General features: G+C 32.8%; 1 protein-coding gene across 3 annotated transcripts in view; it reads right to left on the bottom strand.

Moving 5' to 3' along the window:
* Nucleotides 1-5,920: 5,920 nt before the first annotated feature.
* The window catches only part of LOC129225707 (trans-Golgi network integral membrane protein 2-like), a 49,871-nt gene continuing 33,969 nt past the window's right edge, over nucleotides 5,921-21,822 (bottom strand). For 2 of the 3 annotated variants that reach the window (XM_054860190.1, XM_054860188.1), the window contains 4 exons: nucleotides 14,662-15,576; nucleotides 13,046-13,093; nucleotides 9,902-10,182; nucleotides 5,921-6,257 (listed from right to left, as the gene is read on the bottom strand). In XM_054860190.1, coding sequence (XP_054716165.1) covers nucleotides 6,174-6,257; nucleotides 9,902-10,182; nucleotides 13,046-13,093; nucleotides 14,662-15,576 — 1,328 coding nt within the window. In that variant the 3' untranslated portion in view covers nucleotides 5,921-6,173. The remainder of the gene's footprint in view (nucleotides 6,258-9,901; nucleotides 10,183-13,045; nucleotides 13,094-14,661; nucleotides 15,577-21,822) is intronic. The other variant, XM_054860189.1, reaches the window with a different exon arrangement.

Below are 21,822 nucleotides of genomic sequence, written 5' to 3' on the forward strand. Positions count from 1 at the left end.
ATTTTTGAATTTTGGAAAGAAAAAATATTTATACACATTCAACAAGAAATAGATACATTAATAATACTTTTTCCACGTACTCTTCAGGGCCATCGCCGTAGCAACCCCCCCCCCTCCTCCCCGTTTTTCAGAAGTGCGGCCGCCAATTTCATTTTAGCGTTGCAACTAACGAAGAAAAAGGAAAATTCTTCGTTGTTTAAACAAAAAAATTTAAATAGTAATTATAAATGAACAAGTGAAATAATAGTGACAAAAGGTATTTTTTCTGTAAAATTTGAACAGAAAATGTATTCTTAAAATACAATTTAGGAACATCCATGATTCTCTTTTATCAAGAGTATCTAAGTAAGCGCCGCGGAAAAGTACATTTCAAACATTTTTATTAACGCAAGAAAAAGTATTCAGTACAGTACACTCTTCACTAGGCCGCTGAGGTCGTATGTCTGCGTTATGCGACTCGAATTAAAGTATTGTGCATAGAGTAAAATTTAAATAATGGGAGGGGGGGATGCGACCAAACTAACATGTTGCACGCCTTGTTTCTCGGCGGCCCTGGTTATACAAAATCATGCTTCATGGCTCTGCAGTTTAAAAAAAAAAATACAAATAGGATAGGGGTCGCCCATAAGATAGGGGTCGCCGAAATATTCCCACATTTTTTTTTTTTTTTTGATGAAAAATGTTGTCCTGAAAATCATTGCTAAGTGGAGAACAATGTATGGGTTGTAGAAATAAATTTGAAATGGCGAGATAGAGGGAGGGGGGAAACAGTTAAATACAAAGAGAGATTCAAAGTATTATATAATGAATACTCACACCAAAAGGTCTAAATGTTTGAATGTAAAAATCGTAAGTAAATCAAAGCTTGATCAAGAGATGCAGGTGGCATATTTAAAATAAAATGAAGTGGTGTAGAGACCTAAGGTATCGCAGAAAATTACCACACCCCGTTCAAAATGTTAAAAGTCCTTTTTCTAAGGCCGCAAACACTTGTATTGCAAGAAAACAAAAATATTATGCGGGAAATTGAAAACTTGATTATGGAAAATCCAAGCAAATGATCGTGTTTGGCAAAGGAAAATTGGAAAAAAATATTACCACAATATGTTTATCAATTATTGAAATTTACAATGAAGATAGGAGGGACGTAGCCAAACTGAAAGGAAGAGTGGGGAACTCCAAACCATTCTTTTTTACGTCCCCAAAGCTGGCCTGGAAGTGAGTTTTTAGAACTTAGGTTTTGAAAAATCCCGAGAAAACATTCTCAAATCCCTTCCTTACCCTAAGGTCATTAAAGATGGCCTACACCTAAGTATTTAGGACTGCAATTTCAAAAAACCGTGAGAGTGCTCCCAACGTAACCTTCGAGAAACGCCCTCTCAATTAATCATTCATCATCATTCAAGGTCGAATAAATTCCGTCTTTTGGACTTTAATTTAACAAAAAACTCCCTCCCTCCGAAACTGTCGTTCTCCAAATATTACCGAAGATCCTCAAAAATTTCATTGTTAAGGCTTCAATTCAGAAAATTTTTCGGGGGAGATCTCCAACACATTCTACTCCTCTAACAGTATTTAAAATCGTCTACGATTGCGTTAATTGAATTTCAATTTTGAAAATTTTCCAGGGGAGGCCTCCGAATCTCTCCACCCATTAACATTATCAAAAATCTTCTAAAACTGCGGTTTCAACAGATCGGCATTTTTTCGAGAAAATGCCTCTGTCTCTCTCTCTCCCTCTCGCCGACATGAACGAAAAATGTCTTAAATCTTGCTTTTAGTGCTTCAATTACGAAATATTTCTGGTCTCGAGCCCCTTCAAAACTCCCCCTTCCCCCTTTCATCGAAGGTTGGCTTAAATTACGTTTTTGCGGCTTTAATTTCAAGAAACTGGCGGTGCACTAAATTTTAAGAAAAAAAAAAAAGTTTACAATCGCGTTTTTAAGGCTTCAAAATTTCTAAAAAATTCGAGGGGGGCGCACCTCTCTTCCCTTTAATATAACCATCAGTGGCGTAGCTAGGGTGGGGCGGTTAAAAAAAAATATGTTTTGAGGAAAGTTACAACAAGAGTAAGAAAAGAAGAGAGAGGTCTGAAATGGTGGGCAATTAATTGCACATCGGGGGGTAGCATACCATATTCGGGGTAGCATTATCTGTTGCAAAAAATGCTTTAATTGGTCACTTATTACAAAACTTTTATTCAGACCTGAATGAATTTTACGTTTATTTTATAAAAGTACTTACTCACAACTTAAATAATAACTGCGTCTAATCTTACTGCTTTATATCAGCAAAATTCCTATAAACAGTGAATTTCGAACTGCGACATTCATTTAAGCGGGAAGGTCTTTAATTAGTGAATTGATGTCTAAGTAAACCTTTCACATTCACATGGAAAGTAATGATTTTCGATGCACAACTTTTCCTTCTCATGAATCAGTATGGTTAATCGAACTTATAAGGCTTATTAATCTTATCACCCTGTATCAGTGAAAAAGAAAACCATCCAAATTCTGTAATATAGCAGCATCGGATCTAGGAAAGCGGCGACTTCCTAGTTTTTCAACACTAAGGGAAGCACCCAAGCACGGATCCAAAAGGAAGTCATTATACCCCCTTTGACAAGACCAAAGAAACCGTAAAATTGCGTTTCTAGATCTTTAAATTAGGAAAATTTCCTGCGCAGAGCGTCGGCCTCAAAGCTCCTGCCTGGTAAGTTTAAAATGCATTTTTAGGACTAATTTTGAAAAATTTTCTGAATAGAGCATATTCTTTATTTTTCTTCGTAATTAAGTTCTTAATTTTTCCTTTAAATACTTTTGACTGTTTCTCAACCAAAGGGTGGCAAATTGAGGAATCGCCCCGGGCGGCAGAAAGTATAGCTACGCCACTGATCACCCTAGATCATCTAAAACTGCATTTTTCGAACTACAATTTTCAGATTTTTCTCGGGAGACAGCCCCCAGACCCCTCTTTACATGTCACAATCACAAATAATTTACAATTGGGAATGCGTACTTGAAGTTTGCATTTTGAAAAATTATAGAACGATGACTCCAAGTCTCTTCCTCCCTCAACATCACCAAAGGTCGTCTAAAACTCTGTTTTTCAAATAAAAATCTTTAAAATTCCCGGGGGGTGAGCCCCGGACCCCCTCTTCTGAACATAATTAAATATAACGTACGATTGTGTTGAGAACTTAAATTTGGAAAAATTGTCGGGAGAGGCAGTCCTGAACCTCCTATCCTCCTTCCTTCCAAACTTAAAATATAATCTTAAACTGCGTTTTTATGTCTTCAATTTCAAAATAATGCAAGAAGGTAGCCCTCCGACACCCCCTAATTCTGACTGAATATTATCCTTACGATTAAATTTATATTACCAGTACTAAGGTCTAGTAATATGACTATCCCTGCTAAACCAGAAGACAAATATTCTCTCTCTCTGCATATTGGAAAATGCGCTTGAAACAATTAATGGGCCGATAAAAGCGTACCCCTCCCCCCTTCCCCAGTTTTTTGACCTCGCGACGGTCCTGGTGGTCTTTCCAAAATTTAATGACCGTGAACCTTTTTCAATAAAGGGAACATCACCGACAGCATGGAGTTGGTGCCCGTTTCAAAGCTGGATTAGACAATTTGATTTCTTTTCAATTTTTTTATAAATTTTCTGGAAGTAGCACAATTTTGCATGATGAATGCGTGTGTCAAAAATGATGAGTGGGAGAGAGGTCAAAAATGTTTTATTCTTTGAAATTATTCTGACTAGTATGCTGTAGTCTTCCATTGATTCATTTGCACTCGACAATCGTTAAGAACTAGTTTTGAAGTTTGCGAATAACATATTTTTTATCCCTCCAATTGACAATTAATCTATTTTCGTCATTAACGAGCTTAAGCTTGTGAAGAATTTTTCATTTCACTTTACTCCCATCTTCTCTACCATTTTTAAACTGATTCTTTGTCATTAGATGATTTTTTATTAAAACTTTCAGTTATGTTGGTTTTCGCTGATGGAGGTAGAAGAGTCTGTTATTAAGGTGTTTAAATTATTTTTTGTAAATCATATTTACTTGCTTCTATATCTAATATGTATAGAAGGATATTTGATTCATGAAAATTCTCGAGTTCTGATTTTCGATGTGTGCTGAATAGCTGAATCAATTTTTCAGAATTTCCGAAACATATCTGTCACGATGTGTCTGATCCATCTTTTTTGGATATGCAACTTCAATTTTGGAAAACTTCCAGGAGAGCGTCCCCCATTGCAGCGCCAGAGTAACACACTCTTTATCATCAAGAGTCATCTAAAATTGCGTTTGTAGTACTGCAATTTTGAAAAATTTATAGAAGAGAGCCCCTGATTCCCCCCTCTTTCCTTGACACGATCAAAGACAAGCCTAGAATTGAGTTTTTGAAGTATCAATTTCAAACAATTGCCGGGGGAATGGCACCAAAATTTAATTTCGACTAACATTATCAAGATCTATCAAAACTGCGTTTTTAAAACTACAATTCGAAAATTTAAGCACCCCTCTCCCCCCCCCCATTCTCGTCAACATTATTAAAAAATCGTGTAAAATTTGGTTTTCAGGGCTTCAATTTCGAGAAAATTCTGGGAGAGTTTCCGAAAACTCTTTTTTCTCAACGTCGAAAAGGTCGGCCACAATTGTGATTTTAGAGCTTCAATTTCAGAAAACTGCGTTCCCCCAACCATTAATAGCATTTTTAAGACTTTAATTTTGAAAATTTTCCTGGGGTGAGCGCTAGGATCTCTTCTTTCCCTAACATCATCAGAGATAGTCTAAAACTGCGTTGTTAGAACTACAATTTTGAAAACAAAGGAAAGCCCTTTTTCACACAACGTTAGACTGTCTACAATTGCGCTTTTAAAGTTTCAATATTGAAAAATTACCGGGAAGGGCACACCAAACCTTTTATCCCCTTTACATCACCAGAGATCGTCCAAAACTGTGGTTTTAAAACTACAATTTCGAAAATTTTCCGGGGGAGAAACCCCCGGACCCCCTATCTAAGGGATATTAAAATAAGATTCATATTGGGGGTAATCTAGTAGTGACTCCATCCCAAGCCAAAAAGATGAATCCACTCTTTCTGTAATTGTTCATGCGTTTGAAAGAAAAAAGTGTAGCAAAATTCAGGGGTACCAAAAACTTGTTTACTCAAGATGCACGTTGTAATATTTGGGAAGGCAAAGGCGGGGCAACAATTCAACAATATTTCAGTTCAAAATACTATTTGATAGCGCTACGAGCGATCCCTCCCCCCCATGAATTTGAATGGAAATTAAACACTCTAAAAACTGTTATATTTAACACGATTCGACAGTGAGAAATTTTTTTTTTTTTTTGGGGGGGGGGGGGGGGGGAATTTGCGCCCTTGAGCTTGGGGGGGGGATGGGCACCCCTGCACTATCTACTGGAGTTTAGGGTTAATCCACTGGAGTTAGGGTTAAAATTTCAACCATCAAAACATCACCAAACAAGCAATTGCTTCATTCAAGTGTAGAAACAATTTTCACCCCAATTTTCTTGTTTATTAATAAATTATAAAAACTAGTACCAGTTGGGATATTTTCCCATTTCTTTATTATTCCTTTTCTACTGATTGGGTGTTGGTATATTAACATAAGAGTCAAGTTTTTGAGGTATTCAGTGAAATTGAAACATTGCTTTTATTTCATTTTATGAGTGGCTTAAGAAAGGAGATGGTGTTCCGGACCTCTAGCATGAAGCTCAAAATCAATTAATTAGTTCCAGCAGAACAAAAAGTTCCTACAAAAGTCCCCCACCCCCCTGAAAAATTTCTGTGTACGTCATTGAAGAAAGATATAAGATCAATTCTATATTTCTTTTGTTAATAAACATTCAAGAAATAACTTTTCAATCTTTATTTAAAATGTGAACATTATTTTATTGTCTACTTTTTGAACACAAAAGGTTTGATTATTACATATAAATCAAAATTGTTTCTAGCTCTTCGAGATCATTTTATTGTACACATGAAAATAAATCACAAAACTTAGATACTAAAGTCTGTACATCACACTATAATTTACTACGTGTAATAGAAATGACAATTAAAATCAATTTCTATGTGACAAAAAATGAATCATGTAAATGGAAAATGACTTCAACTTTTAGGTACAAATAACTATTTCGTTTCCAGCTTTTTATAGCCAGCTCCATAAGACCTTCTCCTTCTTTCATGACGTCCTTCAACAATCAATGCTATTATCTGTAACAAAAATAAACATTTTTTAGTTAGTCAAAAGATAATGCATTAACTTTATAAGCCCAGCCATATCTTCAAACACTGCAGAAAAATACTAAATTTAGAAATTTCAATTTATGGGAAAACAATTTAAATTTATCAACAAGAAAAATAAGTAACTCCAAGTCTCATAGTGGCTGTGAAAAAAAATCAAGACGCAACATTACAAAAAAAAAAAAAAAAAAAATCAGGACACCTTCAATGTGAGTAGCATTTTTATGTATACAAACTGGATGTATTATCTCAATACATCTCCATTTATTAATGAAAGGTCTTAATGGTGCTATTTAATAAATTTAATGTATATTTCTTGAGAGGAAAAAGGGTGTTAAAAGTACTACTTTTTAAATTAAAAAAATAAACAGAAAAATGGCGAATGCAGATAGGAATCCATGCGAATCTATCAATTATTCAACAAAATAATATATTCCTTTTAACACAGCAGTGCACAACCTTTTTCTGCCCAAGGGCCACATCTCATTAAAATCATTCTTACGGAACAGAATACATACAAAAATTTAAAAATAGCTCATTATAACATGGAAAAATATAGAAAAGGAAAGAAAATAAAAAGCCAGTAATTGTTGTTGTCAATTTACCTATGCTTATTTTATTAAATGCATATTTTTCAGAAAACCAATTCCTGCACAGGCCATAGTTTGGGCACCACTGTTTTACACAATCTAGCTACCTCAAAAATCTCTTACAAAAAGAAATTTTATAAGAAAAAAAAAAAAACCCATTCTAAACTTTCCTGGAAACTTGATAGGAACTAATTGTACCTTACTGTACAAAACTCAACTATGAAGTGATTTAATTTATCATCTTATGTCAGTTCTATAAAACTTCAAATTCATTCAAAAAGTTAAGAGGAAGATACAAAAAACAGTTCTGAGAAATACACTTTTATTGCCAGCTACTATGAAAGCTCCAATTTTAATAAAAATCATGCTTTCCTGTAATACAAAACAGGGTGCTCACTGCTGCAAACTAATTCAGGAGCAAGAAACTTTTTATAGCTTCAAATAAAATGCACTAAACATTTATCAATTGATAAAAGTAATTAGAAATATTACAGCAAATGCCAAACACTGATAGCATTTTTTATGCTCAGTTTCTTTGAAGAAATATATGCCGTATTACCCCACATGCTGGAAAAAAGCAAGGTTGACCAGCATGCCGGGAAATTCGAATTTTCCAACACGTCTGATAGCTCAATATGCAGCCGAGACAAAATTTTGCATTTCTTTTAAATCAAAAGTTAACATGAATAAAAGTGAGTGCTTCCCCCCCCCCCCCAGCGTGTAAAAAAGAACAGAGATACAACTGTGATAATAAAATACTTATTACAAATATCCTAGTTGGACTTTATATGTATAAACCTCCCAGTTTTGTACCACGTTCTACTGAAGTATAAACTTCAGCACACATCAAATTAAGTTTAAATATGGTGAAAAAAAGCCTTCGCAAAAAATTTTATATTAAAAATAAATAAAAATTAAATAATTAAATGCTTATTCCTTTAAAGTTTAGTATTTTTAAAAATTTAAAAAAAAAAAAAAATCAGGATCAACTGCTAAAAATTAGGACAAAATATTTTTTGTTAGGAATATCAGGACAAATACGAAGTCTAATTCAGAAAATTAATATTCATACACAATAGATTTCTTTATATTTGAATAAAATTCACAAGGAACAAAATTAACTCATTCACTTGAGTATAAGTTAGATTTCATAAAATAATTATTTATTATAGGTCAGATAGTATTGCGAACCTGTTGTAGATATTTATAAGTTAAAACATAATTTTTAAATTTCATGTACAGTACTCAAAAATGTATAAAAGCATTTTAATAAAATGTGTAGCACAATTTTTTTTTTTTTTGAGTAATTAAGTGTACTTTCAACTTTAATGAAACAGAAATTACTTTTGTTTGTAATCTAACCTCTGAATATCAGAATGCACATCAAAATAAACTGTGCAAAATGTCTCATTTCATTCATTTTTTTAAAAAAATTAAAAGGTTTTTACCATTTATATTATTCAATACAGTCAATCACAATAACTGGAATCTAAAGGGATTGACGAAAAACTTCGACTTATCGGAAGTTCGATTTACTGTCAGTTTCGGTTTTCGATATTTTAGTTTTAAAATCCATCGAAAATTTTATTTAATGTGTAAAAACAGACAAACTTACAGAACTTAAAAGTTTTTAAGAACAATATGCACAGTTTAATCAAAAATCTCTAGAAAAAAATCAAAAGCATGGTTTTGATTTCGATACTTCTGAAACCACTTTAATAGAGCTGATTCTACTTCAGGTGAGGTGCATATCTTCATTCGTTTCAAATTCGGATTCTATCGCTTTAGAAGTCTCTTTTTTTCTTTTAATATCATTGACAGAGTACTTGCTTAGACATCTTTAACAGTAAAGAAAACTCTCTCTCTTGGGAATTTTTCAGTAAATGATCAAACTAAAGAATGAAGGGGAACGCATCTTAACGTAGGTCAGCCTTTAAGTACTATCAGCATGACTTAACAATTTGACAGCTTAAAAGCAAATCCGCAGTTCAGCCACATGTCAAAGTGTAAACAGTACTGTACAACAAAAGAAACCTCATATCTGAACGCGCACATTGGCTCAACAGGTGCTCTTCTTGCTCTAGAGGTCTATTGTGCAGGAATTGCAAGTGAAGGTGAGTTTTAATTTTTCTCTCATAGTAACTTGTTTTTTTTTCGTTCTTTCAAAATAAATTTCGCGTCGTCTTGGAAAGACACTTCGGGTTAAAGGAAGTTGACTTCGAGATATCGAGAATAACTAGCATGGAATAAAATACAAAGGGGTCGGGACTTGATAAAAACTTTGAGTTATAGTAATATTTGAGTTATCGCAAATTGATTGTATTTTGTTTTAAAAAATAACATATTTACATTTGAGTATTAAATGTAAAAGGTATAAGTTTGTATAAAATATAATACAAACAGTTCACATTGCTTATTTGCAGAGACATTCCTAGCATTGGCATAAAGTTGTGGTGTCACTCTGTCACAAATCTATGATTGCTACTTTCAATGTTGCAGAATCTCTAACCGAGTTTAAATATTGATAAACAAACCATTATGAATTCCATAATTTTATATAGTACATGGGCAATTTCAGGATAAGGAGCACATTAATTGCTACAAAAAATGCCCTACAAAACTGATATGCATCCTTGTTTCACACCATAATCTTTATGAAGAACAAACTCTACTTCTATTGAATTGCAGAATTGGACTCTACTTTTATTATGTATTTCTAAAAAATCTATTAATTCAAATTTTGAAGATTTCCAGAAAAAATATTTGCAAATTATGTTTTTGCTCAGTAATGAATTTTTCTCATAAGATACCTCTGTTACCAAAACACATAAAGTTCATTAAAAAAAAAAAAAAAAAAACGAACAAACAAAGATTTAACATATTTGGAGTCATTATAGGGTTTTTTTTTTTCAGTTTAACAGCTGATAGGTGCATTAAAATGGAATTGCCCACATGAGGTTTAGTTTCTGCTCAAAATCAAATTACAATCATGCACATTTTTCATATGAATTTTTTTTTACATACCTTTTGCTTATTATGGAAAATGAGATAACCAATCATCAGAATTAAAATAATTGACAAGAAATAGAAAAAAAAATGGCCATCTTCTTCTTCGGGAAAAGGAGGAAGTCTACGAATGTCATCCGACACTTGTCCACCAATATTCTTCGGAATAAAATCATCATACAGTTTTGAAAAATCATTTTGTTGATCATTAAATACAGACGTCTTTTCAGTAGTGCTAAAAAAATCTTGAGCAATTACTTTTCTGTTTTCAGTTGAAGGTGGCAAAGCACCATCTGGGGCTGTAATTCAAGAAGAAAATGCTTTAAATGCATGCATAAATGATTTCAAAATAAATGTGCACACTACACAAAAGCTTTTATTTACCCAGTAATGAAATAAAACCTTAAAAAGTTCAGTAGGTGCCGCTTAATGTGATCACTTTGGGACAAATACAATTTGATAACAATAACTGACTGATAACAATAAATGAAAAGAATCCAGGAGACACAAAATAAAGTTGCTTTTTTTTTCAATTAAGAAGCATTTATTTTTGCAACCGTAAATTAAAACTACAATGACTCAACTAAACGCACTTTTAAATTATAAACTACAAAATTAGCAGAGTAGAAATATCTGAAGCATAAAAGGGAAAACTAAAATATGAAATTTCGAAACACATAGTAATAAGTGAAATAAAATATGACCGTTTACTTACGCATCCCTTTTCCCCGATTTGTAAACCAGTTTTAAAGCAGATTCAATTTAAATTTGCATTTAGTTTTGCTTTGTTTTCAATCTTGTCTCAATTCTTTAAGAACTTATAAAGTAATGACTGAGAAACTTTTAGCAGTGCTGAAGTATTTCTTTAACTCAGCATAGGTAAACTGTTGAAGCGTTTTAAACTGTTAATTTTCTCCCTGACAATTAGATCATAGCGCTCTTCCTCTATGGATAAAATATTTGGCCATTTAGAGTGAAGTTTTTAAGGTAACTGGACAGGGAGAAAATGTCTTCTGCTTTACTAAAAAAAGGAACTTTATTTTTTCCGGGAGCTACATTAATTCTCTCCAAGTGTGAGGAGTTCACCACCTGTAACCATAGAGGTCTTACATCGATGTCTGCCACATGTCAGTGACTGAAGTTTTTCATCTGCAAACGAAACGCATCATAAAGGGAGTTTGGTTACTAAGAATGAACTTCCTGTTTTTTTCCTAGAAAAGTTTGCATTGCTATTGAAAACCACAAAATGCCACACAGAAAGTAAGTCTTTTTTGGGTTTGTCATTATATTTCTGTTAATTTATTAACAAGCTGATTACAATATCCGACTTTTTTAACATGTGCTAGTATACAAGTGTTCCTGGACTTCATGATTCTGATAACATTAACCGTGATCACATTAAGCGGAGCCTATTGTATTTATTTTAATTGTTTAAAGTTTTAGAAACAAAACTTTAAACAAGAATGAAATGTTTGTAAATGCTCTTTTGGTTTAATTTATCTGATTTGAATCGGATAAGTTGGCTTCATGGTCTACAATACCAAATTAGGTCTATTCAGCAGGTCCTCTAGTTGAGCCAATATAACTAAGATGATCTGATCTTGTTTCGCTGTTCTCACACTTCGGGAGAACCGACCATGGTTCAACCATAATGCTTTTGGCTGACACTTCACTGGTCATGCTTCAGGCTTCTTCAAAGAACAAATAAATTCAATGAAGAAGTTCGGTCATAAAGTGCTATATGAAATTTGATCTTAATCCCATCGGATTGGACACTAATATTAGATTTGATGGATAGATTTTTTATTAGTTTATTCTTGTTGTGCTTAAAATGAAACACAATACAAATACAAAAAAACAGGATCAACAATAGGCTTTGGGCCCAGCTAGGCTGGTCCAAGTAAATTTATTGGTCCCCCCCCCCCCAGTGAAGATCAATGGCCCTTTTAAAGCCGACTGTCCCCTTGCTTATTACAGCCTCTTCTGGTAAGCTGTTCCAAGTGCCTAAAACTCAACTGAAGTAGTAATTTTTCCTAATTTTCAGATCTACTCATTTAAAAAAAAAAAAAAAAAAAAAAAGAAAAAAAAAAAAAAAAAGATGAGTGGATAAAAATCAAGACAAATTATTTTGGTAATGAACAATCCCATTGACTTGGAGTACTCCCTTTGAAGGTAATTTTCACCACAGAACTTTTTTTTTGCAAACCAATGATCAAATATTACACTATTCATAACAAAAGGCAGATTTTATTTTGATAATGTAAGAATTCTGTTGGTAATTATTAAAATTCAAAATTATATTTAGCTGAAAATTACGAGTTCCAGAGGAAATGTAATAGAGTTGGCAAGCCTATTAGTACATTTCATTAACATATTTAACACATTTGATTTAAGAAATGTAAAGATATTTTGAGGCAATAAAGTTTTATTTTAGAGAATAGAAGTTGAATATAATTTAATGAATAGGTCACTTTTCAAATAGTTCATTCATAGAAACAAAACAATAGAATCTAAAACATATGAAATTAAAAAAAATTCTCTACTTGAAACAAATCACACTTAAGATAAGTTCCTAATTATTTGAGTTACTTTCAGTTTCAGGACATTTATAAGGTGAAAGTGCATTCCTGACTTATTTTTTCTATTAAGCACATGAAATTGGTGATTAATGCATACCATTGACCTATTCCCCCCCTCTAAAATATAATCTTTTAAGGTCATTAGTCATGTCATATTGGCAATGAATAGCTGATATGTGGATTAAACCTCTCAGGGGAAAAAATTGTCTTCATGCAATTAAACATTAACATATAGCATTATTTTTAGATATTAGAAGCTTTTTAACAACTATAATTCAACTATGGCTAAAGTATGGCATATAAAGAGCATTCAGAATAACAAACAAATGAACAATGACCTATAATATGTGCTTTCGATCATTTACATACGCGAATAAAATCTATAAAAACGCTACTCTAAAATTTCAAGAGTTTATTTAAGATTTTTTAAAATTAAAATATACTTTGCAATATCATTTCTAAATGGATAGTATATTTAAAAAATATATAATAAAAAATATAGCATGCACAAATACTCCAAAGAGATGATTCAATCCCATAGAAGCAGCATGCAAAAAAAACATACCCATTAAAAATTACCTACCATAATCAGGTCTGTCATATTCCCCCTCAGTATCCCCATTTTCCAAATCTGATAAAATAAATATGAAGCTAAGGATAAGCATATAACAAAGCATTTAATTAATAGAAAACTCTTGAAAATATCACTATTGACAGTCTCAAACTACAAAAACATTTTTTCAGCAATGGAAAGAGAAATATGAAGAGTTAATTGATAAAATCCAACATAGAAACACAAATTTGCAATGAAAATTGCACGTAACAGAATAACAAAGATACATAAAATACACCGACAGCTTCGTTATTCCGTCCGAGGACTGCAGTTTCGTGCTTTTTAGCTCTCATCAGCCTGGAATAGGAAGTAACTGAGCTGGAGGCGGAAAACCTCTTAAAGGAGTCAAGAGACCAAACAAACTGGTAGCTAATGTAGAATTAGCAAACCAGACAGCAATGATGCGGTTCAACTCAAAGATTGAAGGCAAAGTATGGTATTTTGCAGTAAGTTACCGCCCTTAGAAAGCTAGGTAAGGCAGAAATACATAAAATACACTGCCAGCTCAGTTATTCCTTCCGAGGACTGTAGTTTCGTGATTTTTAGCACTCTTCAGCCTAGAATAGGAAGTAACTGAGCTGGAGGCAGAAAACCTCTCTCGGCTCCTTTAAAAATCTTTGTAAAAGGAAGTAAAAATACACAAAAAATGCTGCACAAAAAGTTTTTGAGTGCATCAATTAAAATAATCTAGAAATATTTTGAATTTGTAAACTTTTTTTTTCCTGTGTGTGTTTTTATATTTTGTATCAATAATTGTACGCGAATTTAGATATATTCAATTACAATAAAGTATGCCATATTTTAATTTGTCTAAAGACCAAATCATTTACTTAATTTCTAAAGATTATATTTGAAGAAACATCTTACCAGCTATTTTAAAACGGTCTCATTTTTATTTAAAAAAGGCACTTTTTATACATTATTATAAACCTTAATCACAAATTTTATGATATTGAACTTATGTCAAGTTTATCAGATGAGACTGTTTCAGCCTTTGAGGCCAGTCTGGTCTTGGAAGAAACATTTCTATTGGAGCATATCTTTCTTAGGACATACAAGAGGTCAAATATATGAAAAGCATAAAAAACTAACCACAGGAAAGCACAGAGCTATAGGGGAACTAGGGATTTAGCTGATGCCCAAAAGATGGGGAGTTTAGGTCATCCACAAAGTTAACTTTAGAAGAATTATATGCATTGAAAAACATTTTTGGATCTGAGGTATGGAACTAACAAACTTAAAACAAAAAAATCTTGCTAGTTTTGTATTCGAGTTTGATTTTATGAGTTAATGACGATACTTCTTCTCGTGAACCTTGTGCACCTATACATTCCTATAAATGTAATGTCTGTTCTTTTGCTACTTGTTGTGACATGCAATGGCAAATTGGGAATGATTTGAGTGCCAAGAGTGAAAAAGTTGAGGAACAATGTGTTAAGACAATTCTAGTCACGATCAAAGCATGCCTATAATGCGTTTACTTTGACTTAAAATATAGAAGATTTATTGCATCCACAGAAATGAGACATACTTATGATTAGTTGTATGAAAATATTGTAAAATTTTTGACATTTCATTTTACTTACTAAACTGATCTTGCCCTTGTACTGGTGGTGGAAGCTCATTTGCATCATCCATTTCCTCCAATGTAATTTCTAATGTTGTAGTTTCTAAATTAGGAACATTACTGCTTTCACCTGTAAGGATAACGTCTTTACCTTGACTTTCAACTGTACTTTTAACTTCCGTTTTAGATGCGGATGTGATGTCTTTATTGTCCATAAGTCCTTGACTGATTTGTTGATCTGAAGCTTTGTTAGCTTTTGTATTTGACGTGATAATGGATATATCTGAGGCTGAAGAAAGCTGCCCATCCTTTACTGGATTACTAGTGGTACTTGATGTGAAAGAAACAGCTTTTTCACTACTCAAATTAGTATGTTCAACCTTTCCTCCTTCATTATCTTTTGGTGTTTCGGGTACAAGCTTACTAGTTGAATCCTTTTCAGTATGGTCGATTTTATTCTTTCCGAGAGATGGATCTTTTGTTTCAAGTTGACTACCTCTATTGTTGGACAGCTTTTCATTAGTTGCTGCTTGCATATCTCCATCAATATTTGTAACGGGAGCCTGACTAGTAGCATTGTTTTCACCAACAACTGCATTTTGAGCCGTTTCATGCTTCTTAAATTTTTCCTTTATTTTCGATTTTAGTTTCTCTTTTGCTATTTTCTTAGCAGCTGTATCTTCAGCATTTGAAGTAGTATTTTGATTTTTTGATACAGTTACTTCAATGTCCTGTCTTATAACATCATTTCTTAGGGAGGAAAGCGGTACGTTTTCGTCATTTCTTTGTTCATTAGCAATTTCATTACTTTTAATCACTGCATCATTATTAGTCTTCTTATTGCCATCGACTAAACTAGGAGCTGGGAGATCTTTTGTGGTACTAGAAACCATCCCTACCTTCATTTGTGGGCTCATGGTTTGATCATGATTTTCTAAATAAAAGAACACACATTTTAACAGTTTGCAAAGATGAAAACAAAGTGCTTCAGAAAAGTATTTTATTACAGTTTTTCATTTGCGGCTTATGTTCATTGATACATTATTCTTTCTCTTTCTTTGTATGACAAATTTTCTCGTAAAATATACGCATGGCATAGCAAAAACACATGAATTAATACTTAGCTATTTTAGATCAATTACTTGTATTTGAGATGCTTTAAAAGCATTCTTAATACAAAATAATCACAAATTCTTTAGAACTCATATATAATACCTAACATATGAAAGCTGACTATAATAGAAGTTCAGTTTACCCATCAACTAATAAGGATGCTTAAGGTGCCGCTGGAGAGAGCCTCCGAAGGGACGAAGTCAATGTTAAGTCTACGAGGAAGTTTCCTCCCTATTGCTAATTCGCATTTAAATATTTTGAGATAATTTTTTCTGCATAAGATTCTTCACAGCAGTACAAATGACGCGTGTTTTTTAATTTTTCATTTTCTGTTAAAATTTAATAGTAAATGGCGGTTAAATTTATGAGTTGACAAAGTAAGAGGTGCATTCTGTTTAAACACTTCATAAATAATCAAGATCAAACATTTGCTGAAATTGAAAAACTACGCGTTATTCTTGAAAGTTTGGGCTTTTCAGGGATACCTTTTATTTAATCTTACTTAAATTAGGATAAGAGTAAATGGGAGGGAAAAACTGGGAAATTTTGCAGAAATCGACGAATTTTCGCTTTAGCCACGCCTCCCGCCGGTGACAATGAGAGAGGATAGAGGGGGCAGTTTCTTATCCCCAGATGGGCTGGGAGAGTCGGCAAGCTTGTCTTCAGGCAGTCTTCATGGTAATAAAAAGCATGTGTTTGGGGAGGGGGGTGACAGCAATTAAGGGTTGAATGAGCGAAAGCATTTATTTCCTTTTGGGTCTAAACTTCGAGTAGACTTATTTTTTGAGCTCCGCTGGGAACTTTTCCCTTGCTTACAGATTTGGAAATATTTCATACCCTAGCATGGGACGAGCCGAGCCCCCAAGTAAGTCAAATAAATCTTAAACATTTTTAGTGAAAATATTACACTATGTAACAGTTTTGCATTATTTTATGTAATTGCCGTATTATCAAGATCAACTATATTTTGATGCAAAAAAAAAAAAAAAAAAAAAAAAAAAACTTCCTTTCGATAAAATATATCAGAAGTGTAAAATATACATGAGGGTATATATAATCGTAAAGTTCATTGAGGATCAATAAAAAAATATATCAGAGATAACTAGATTTTAATGCAAAAGAAAAACTTTCTTTCAAAAAAATGTATCAGAGGTGTAATATGAAACTAAAATAAAACAGATGTCATAATTATATGCCCATTGAAAGGGATTACAATGAACTTTAAAAAAAAAGCATTTAAAAAAGTTGTGCAAATAAACCGTTACATTAACTAAAATAAAATACTACAAAATTCACTAATTTTTACGAGATTATTTGCCTCAATTTTCGTGAAATCAAAATTTTATGAAATATGTAATAAAATTTAAATTATAATTATTCATGAAACATGTATTAATGTTTCCAATTTTTAAAAATTTCGAAGGAACATCTCTATCTCCAAAGATTACCTGAAATTCTGTTTCACCTAAAACTACTTTTTGGTTGTGCCACTGGGGGACAGTATGAAATCCTTGCCCCACTTCGGAAAAAAATGACAAAATTAAGGCACTGTTGCTTCCCCCCCCCCTCTACACACAAAAAAAATTCAAATTGCAAAAAAAAAAAAAAAAAAAAAGTGGGAGGAGAGCTAATCTTTGTTATATGCCCCCCCCCCAAAAAACATAAGTATGTCAGTGGGGTGGGGGGAGGGACCACAATTAGGAAACTGAGGTGCCCCGCGTGGGAACACAGAACGATAAAGCACTGGGTGAGTACTATGACACAAGGCTCATAGAATCAGCTATATTATGACACCATATTATTGAAAATAGGTTAATATATAGTAGGGGAATGTGGGGCAAAGTGAAATAGCGGGACAAAATGAAATGGTAAAATATTTACTCTGCTTTTAGCACCACCTATCTATCTAGTAATATTTTAACTATGTCGTAACACGTATGGTCTATTCCAGTCAAGAAAAAATTACATCTGAAAATCACAGAATATGATAATACAAACAATTTTCAAAAAGTGATACTCTTATTGCAATATTTTATTGCCAGTCCAAAATTATTTTTGGTATTATCAAAGGGTAAAGTTCTTGTAATTAACATTTGAAACATTTAGACCTTCAAATATTCATTGCAGTTAATATTATGTATAATTTATTTAGTTAATATTAAGCTTACTTGTATTTTTAATATTTTGTACAATTATACAATTACATGCTGGGCAAATCGGATGGGGCAACGTGAAATAGTTAATCATTAAATTATTCAATCATTTATTAAATCTCTTACGAGTTCATTTCTTTGTTTATTCATTCACTTATTGTCTTGTTCATTCACTCCTTTATTTGTCCTCATGCATTAATAAATTTATTTAATTATTCTTTTATTCCATATCTTTTCATTTATTTTCAACCTCTTATTTATTGATTCATTTGATCAAAAATATTTTTTATAATCTAATATCGGCTTTCTCCTTATTTTTGATGCAACATAACACATATCAGCTCAATCGTGAGTTCATCCTTATCAGATAGTCTAACTCGGGGCTCTCCAACCTTCGGCCCGCGGGCCAGATCCGACCCGCGGACAACTTTTTTTCCCCCCGGAACAGAGACAGTCTCGTTGGAAATATAATTTAGACATTGTTTTTAATTACAAATAATTACTTAAAATCTTTTTACCGTTAATTTAAATCGGTTTTTAATCATTTTTAACTATTAATTACGTTTGGCGCACCTATCTCTCTTTTTGCTCTTTCTCGGAACATATCTCTTTTCTCTGCGCCATATTCACCCATTAGTCACCTGGCACTAGGGCACTTACTGGCCCCAGGGAAAACATATGCTCCATTTTACAGTTCTCTACCAGAAAAAGACTTTCTTAAAAATTCATGCTAGAACTACGTTTTCTCTTTTTGCATCCGTTTACAAGTGTGAACAGACATTAGTAAAATTGAAGTATGTTGCATCTATAGTATAGGTTTTTTTTTAATCAGACTTAATGATCGGAACTGCGAAGTTTGTCTCTGAATGGACTGAAATTAGTAGCGGTAAACAAATGCAATCTTCTCATTAATGTTTTAACTTTTGAAAAAAATTTAAAAGCATTACACGTGGTGTGCCCCATTTATTTCCAAGTTTTTAATCGTCATTAATTTTAAAAAAAATGTATTATATTGCTACATTGCAATAATTTGGCTTCTGTGTGTGTATCATTCACTTATTAGCCTTTTTTCGAAAAAAAAAAAATAAACCTTCACTTTATTTTGTGTCAAAGAATACTTTTATTTCAGTTTCCCGAATTATTCTAAATTTTACAAGACTCCCTATTGTTTTATTAGAGATTTACTGGCACATAAAATATAATTCAATTTAACTAACAGCAAATATTTTAAAAGGAAATATAGCAACTTAGAAGCATACCCAGATGTTTTCAAAAACCACCACGGGCGCTTCATTCAAAAAAAAAAAAAAAAAATTCGCGATGTATGGGTGAAGGGGGGGGGGGGAGTCTAGTGCTAAATAGACCATCTGAGCGAAAATAATGAGGGAATGGCCCGCCTAGACTCCAAACATTTACAATGTGGCCCGCGAGTGAAAAAGGTTGGAGGCCCCTGGTCTAACTGATGATAAAGTGCTATCAACTAGCAGTTTTTTGCCACCAGGTAACAGTGTGGCGATGGGTATGACTAGTGATTGCAATACCGGTATTTGGAACCATTTTGCAATATCGTAATACCGGTATTTGATGGGGTTGAACACCGGTATTTTCGATATTTGTTTTAAAAAATGAATTGTTTTTGCTTAAAGAGTTTTCAATTGAACTAATTAGATATCTTCTGTTATTTCAAATATGAATTTCTTTTTCAATGAGACAGTTCCGAAATCCATCTAATGAAGCAAACATTTGGCTTCAAAAGCACGAAGTTATAGAATATGAATGAATAAACGTAGCAGAAGGATTACAAAAAGATATTTTTATTGCCAGATGGTGTAATTAATCGCACTTTCATGAGTTAAGTGAACCACGTTTTTATTTTCTCATTTCCTTGACTTGCCCACAAGTAAAAACTAATTTTTTGTGTAATTACAAATGTGTTTGTGCTATGAACGATTTATCTTCAATGCTTTATGATTTTTTTTTTTAAAATTATCTCAAATGTCGTGAATTTTTAAAAAACCTTTTTCTTGTTAGCATAACAAACAGTAATTTGTTGTCACGGGTATTAGCATGCTGTTAGCTGTTTTGTCTCGCTATTTAGCTTTGTACGATGCGAGATAATATTTATAATACCTTGAAAATTTGTAAAGAGATAAGGCATAATCAGTTGGAACATATTTTTAGAAATGTACATAATTGTAAAGAATTTGGAAAAGAAAACGAAAAATAAAAAGAAACTAACAAGATCCAATTCTTTGTAAATTTCAGACCAAAAGGTTAATAAAAAGGAAACACAAACCTATTCTGATCAAGAAGAAATTGTTGAGTACGATGTTAATACTGGGAAAGAATTGTATATTAGTAACTGTACTTCTATAAATAATAAAGATAAAAAAAAACTACACACAATACAAAAGAAAAACCCAGACTCACAAAAATAACTTTTTCAAGTTTAAGACCAAATTATTTGAAGATGATGGACTTCTAGGCAACTACAGGAATATCGTGCATTATTAACAGTACCATCAACCTACGTGAATTCGAAAAAATATTCTCAACTGCAGGAAATTTATTCACTAAAATGAGTTCCAGTCCTAGTGACAATGTAATATATGTATTTTGTTCGAGGCTACTATTGATTTTTTATTATGATATTTGTTCCTTCATTTTTTGTTTGTTCTCAATAATTTAAAAATGCACTTTTTGCACAAAATACCAAAATGAAACATGTTTTTGAATTTTTTTGGGAAATTTTTAATACCGGTATTACGGTGTTACGTTAAAAAATACCGAATACCGATATTGCATTTCTGGTTCAATATTGTAATCCCTAGGTAGGACAGAAGAGATAAGAACGTGGTTCGCCTTATTAGTATTCCTGTCACCAGGTTTTGGGTGGAAGATATGATCCATTGCTGCATATGCTGCTCATTTGCACGAACTGTAGCGAAAAGTAGAAAATAACGAATTACACTGTGCAGCCAAATAAATAAATAAAAAAGTGGGGGTCATGGGAGAAAACAGTGGTTATATTTGTATCAGAGGGAGGGTTGTTTTACATAAGAATCAGAAAGAATGGTGCTCCCCTAATATATATCAAAAAAATATATCGAAAATGCCTTTTTTTTTAATCCTAGGGTTTGTTTTATAATTTTTTCATTTTTCATGGTAAAATCAGGGTTTTGGGCTTCTATAAGCCCCATGTCCAAAAAATGTTTTATATTGTAAAAAATGTTTTACATAGGGCATGAGATGGAAACACTACATGTTGCATGCAAACCGCACCACAGATCTTCAATAAAGGGATGCACCGCCCCCATCTTTTATCACTATATCAAGAAGTGTTAGGAGGCGGTCCATGACAGTGACAGTGAAGGCGATCCATGAGCTATGGAATAGCAGCAATGTTATATTGCAAAAAAAAAAAAGAACTTAGTTTCGTTTTTAATCTTAATTATTTGTGAATGTAACTTGAATAAATATAAAGCATGAGAGAAGTTTCTTAACGAATGATATGCGATATGACTCGTATGCACTGTGCGATACTTTCAAGATTTGTTTAAAACATTTTTTGAACATGGGGCTCATAAGAGTTAATCCGATACTCGAGTTTTACACCGAAGAATTAAAAAGTGAAAGAATTGTAAAACAAACCCCTAAAAAAGAGACATTTTTCATGATCGCTTGAATATTTTGGAGGGAATGCCTATACGAGACTCTCACCTTGCTCCAAATACATATGCTTTTGAACGTTGCACCTCTCTAAACACGCATAGGAATGTTAATGGTTATTATAATACTCCCTTCCTGTCCAAATAAAAATTATGGCCATGAAAATGTCGGAAACTGAAAGAAAATGGGGATTGAGATGGGACGTTGAAACTAAGCCCCCTTCCAAAATGTTACCCTTTTCCAAC

This window comes from Uloborus diversus, chromosome 7 (assembly GCF_026930045.1).
Source record: "Uloborus diversus isolate 005 chromosome 7, Udiv.v.3.1, whole genome shotgun sequence".
Taxonomy (NCBI): domain Eukaryota; kingdom Metazoa; phylum Arthropoda; class Arachnida; order Araneae; family Uloboridae; genus Uloborus; species Uloborus diversus.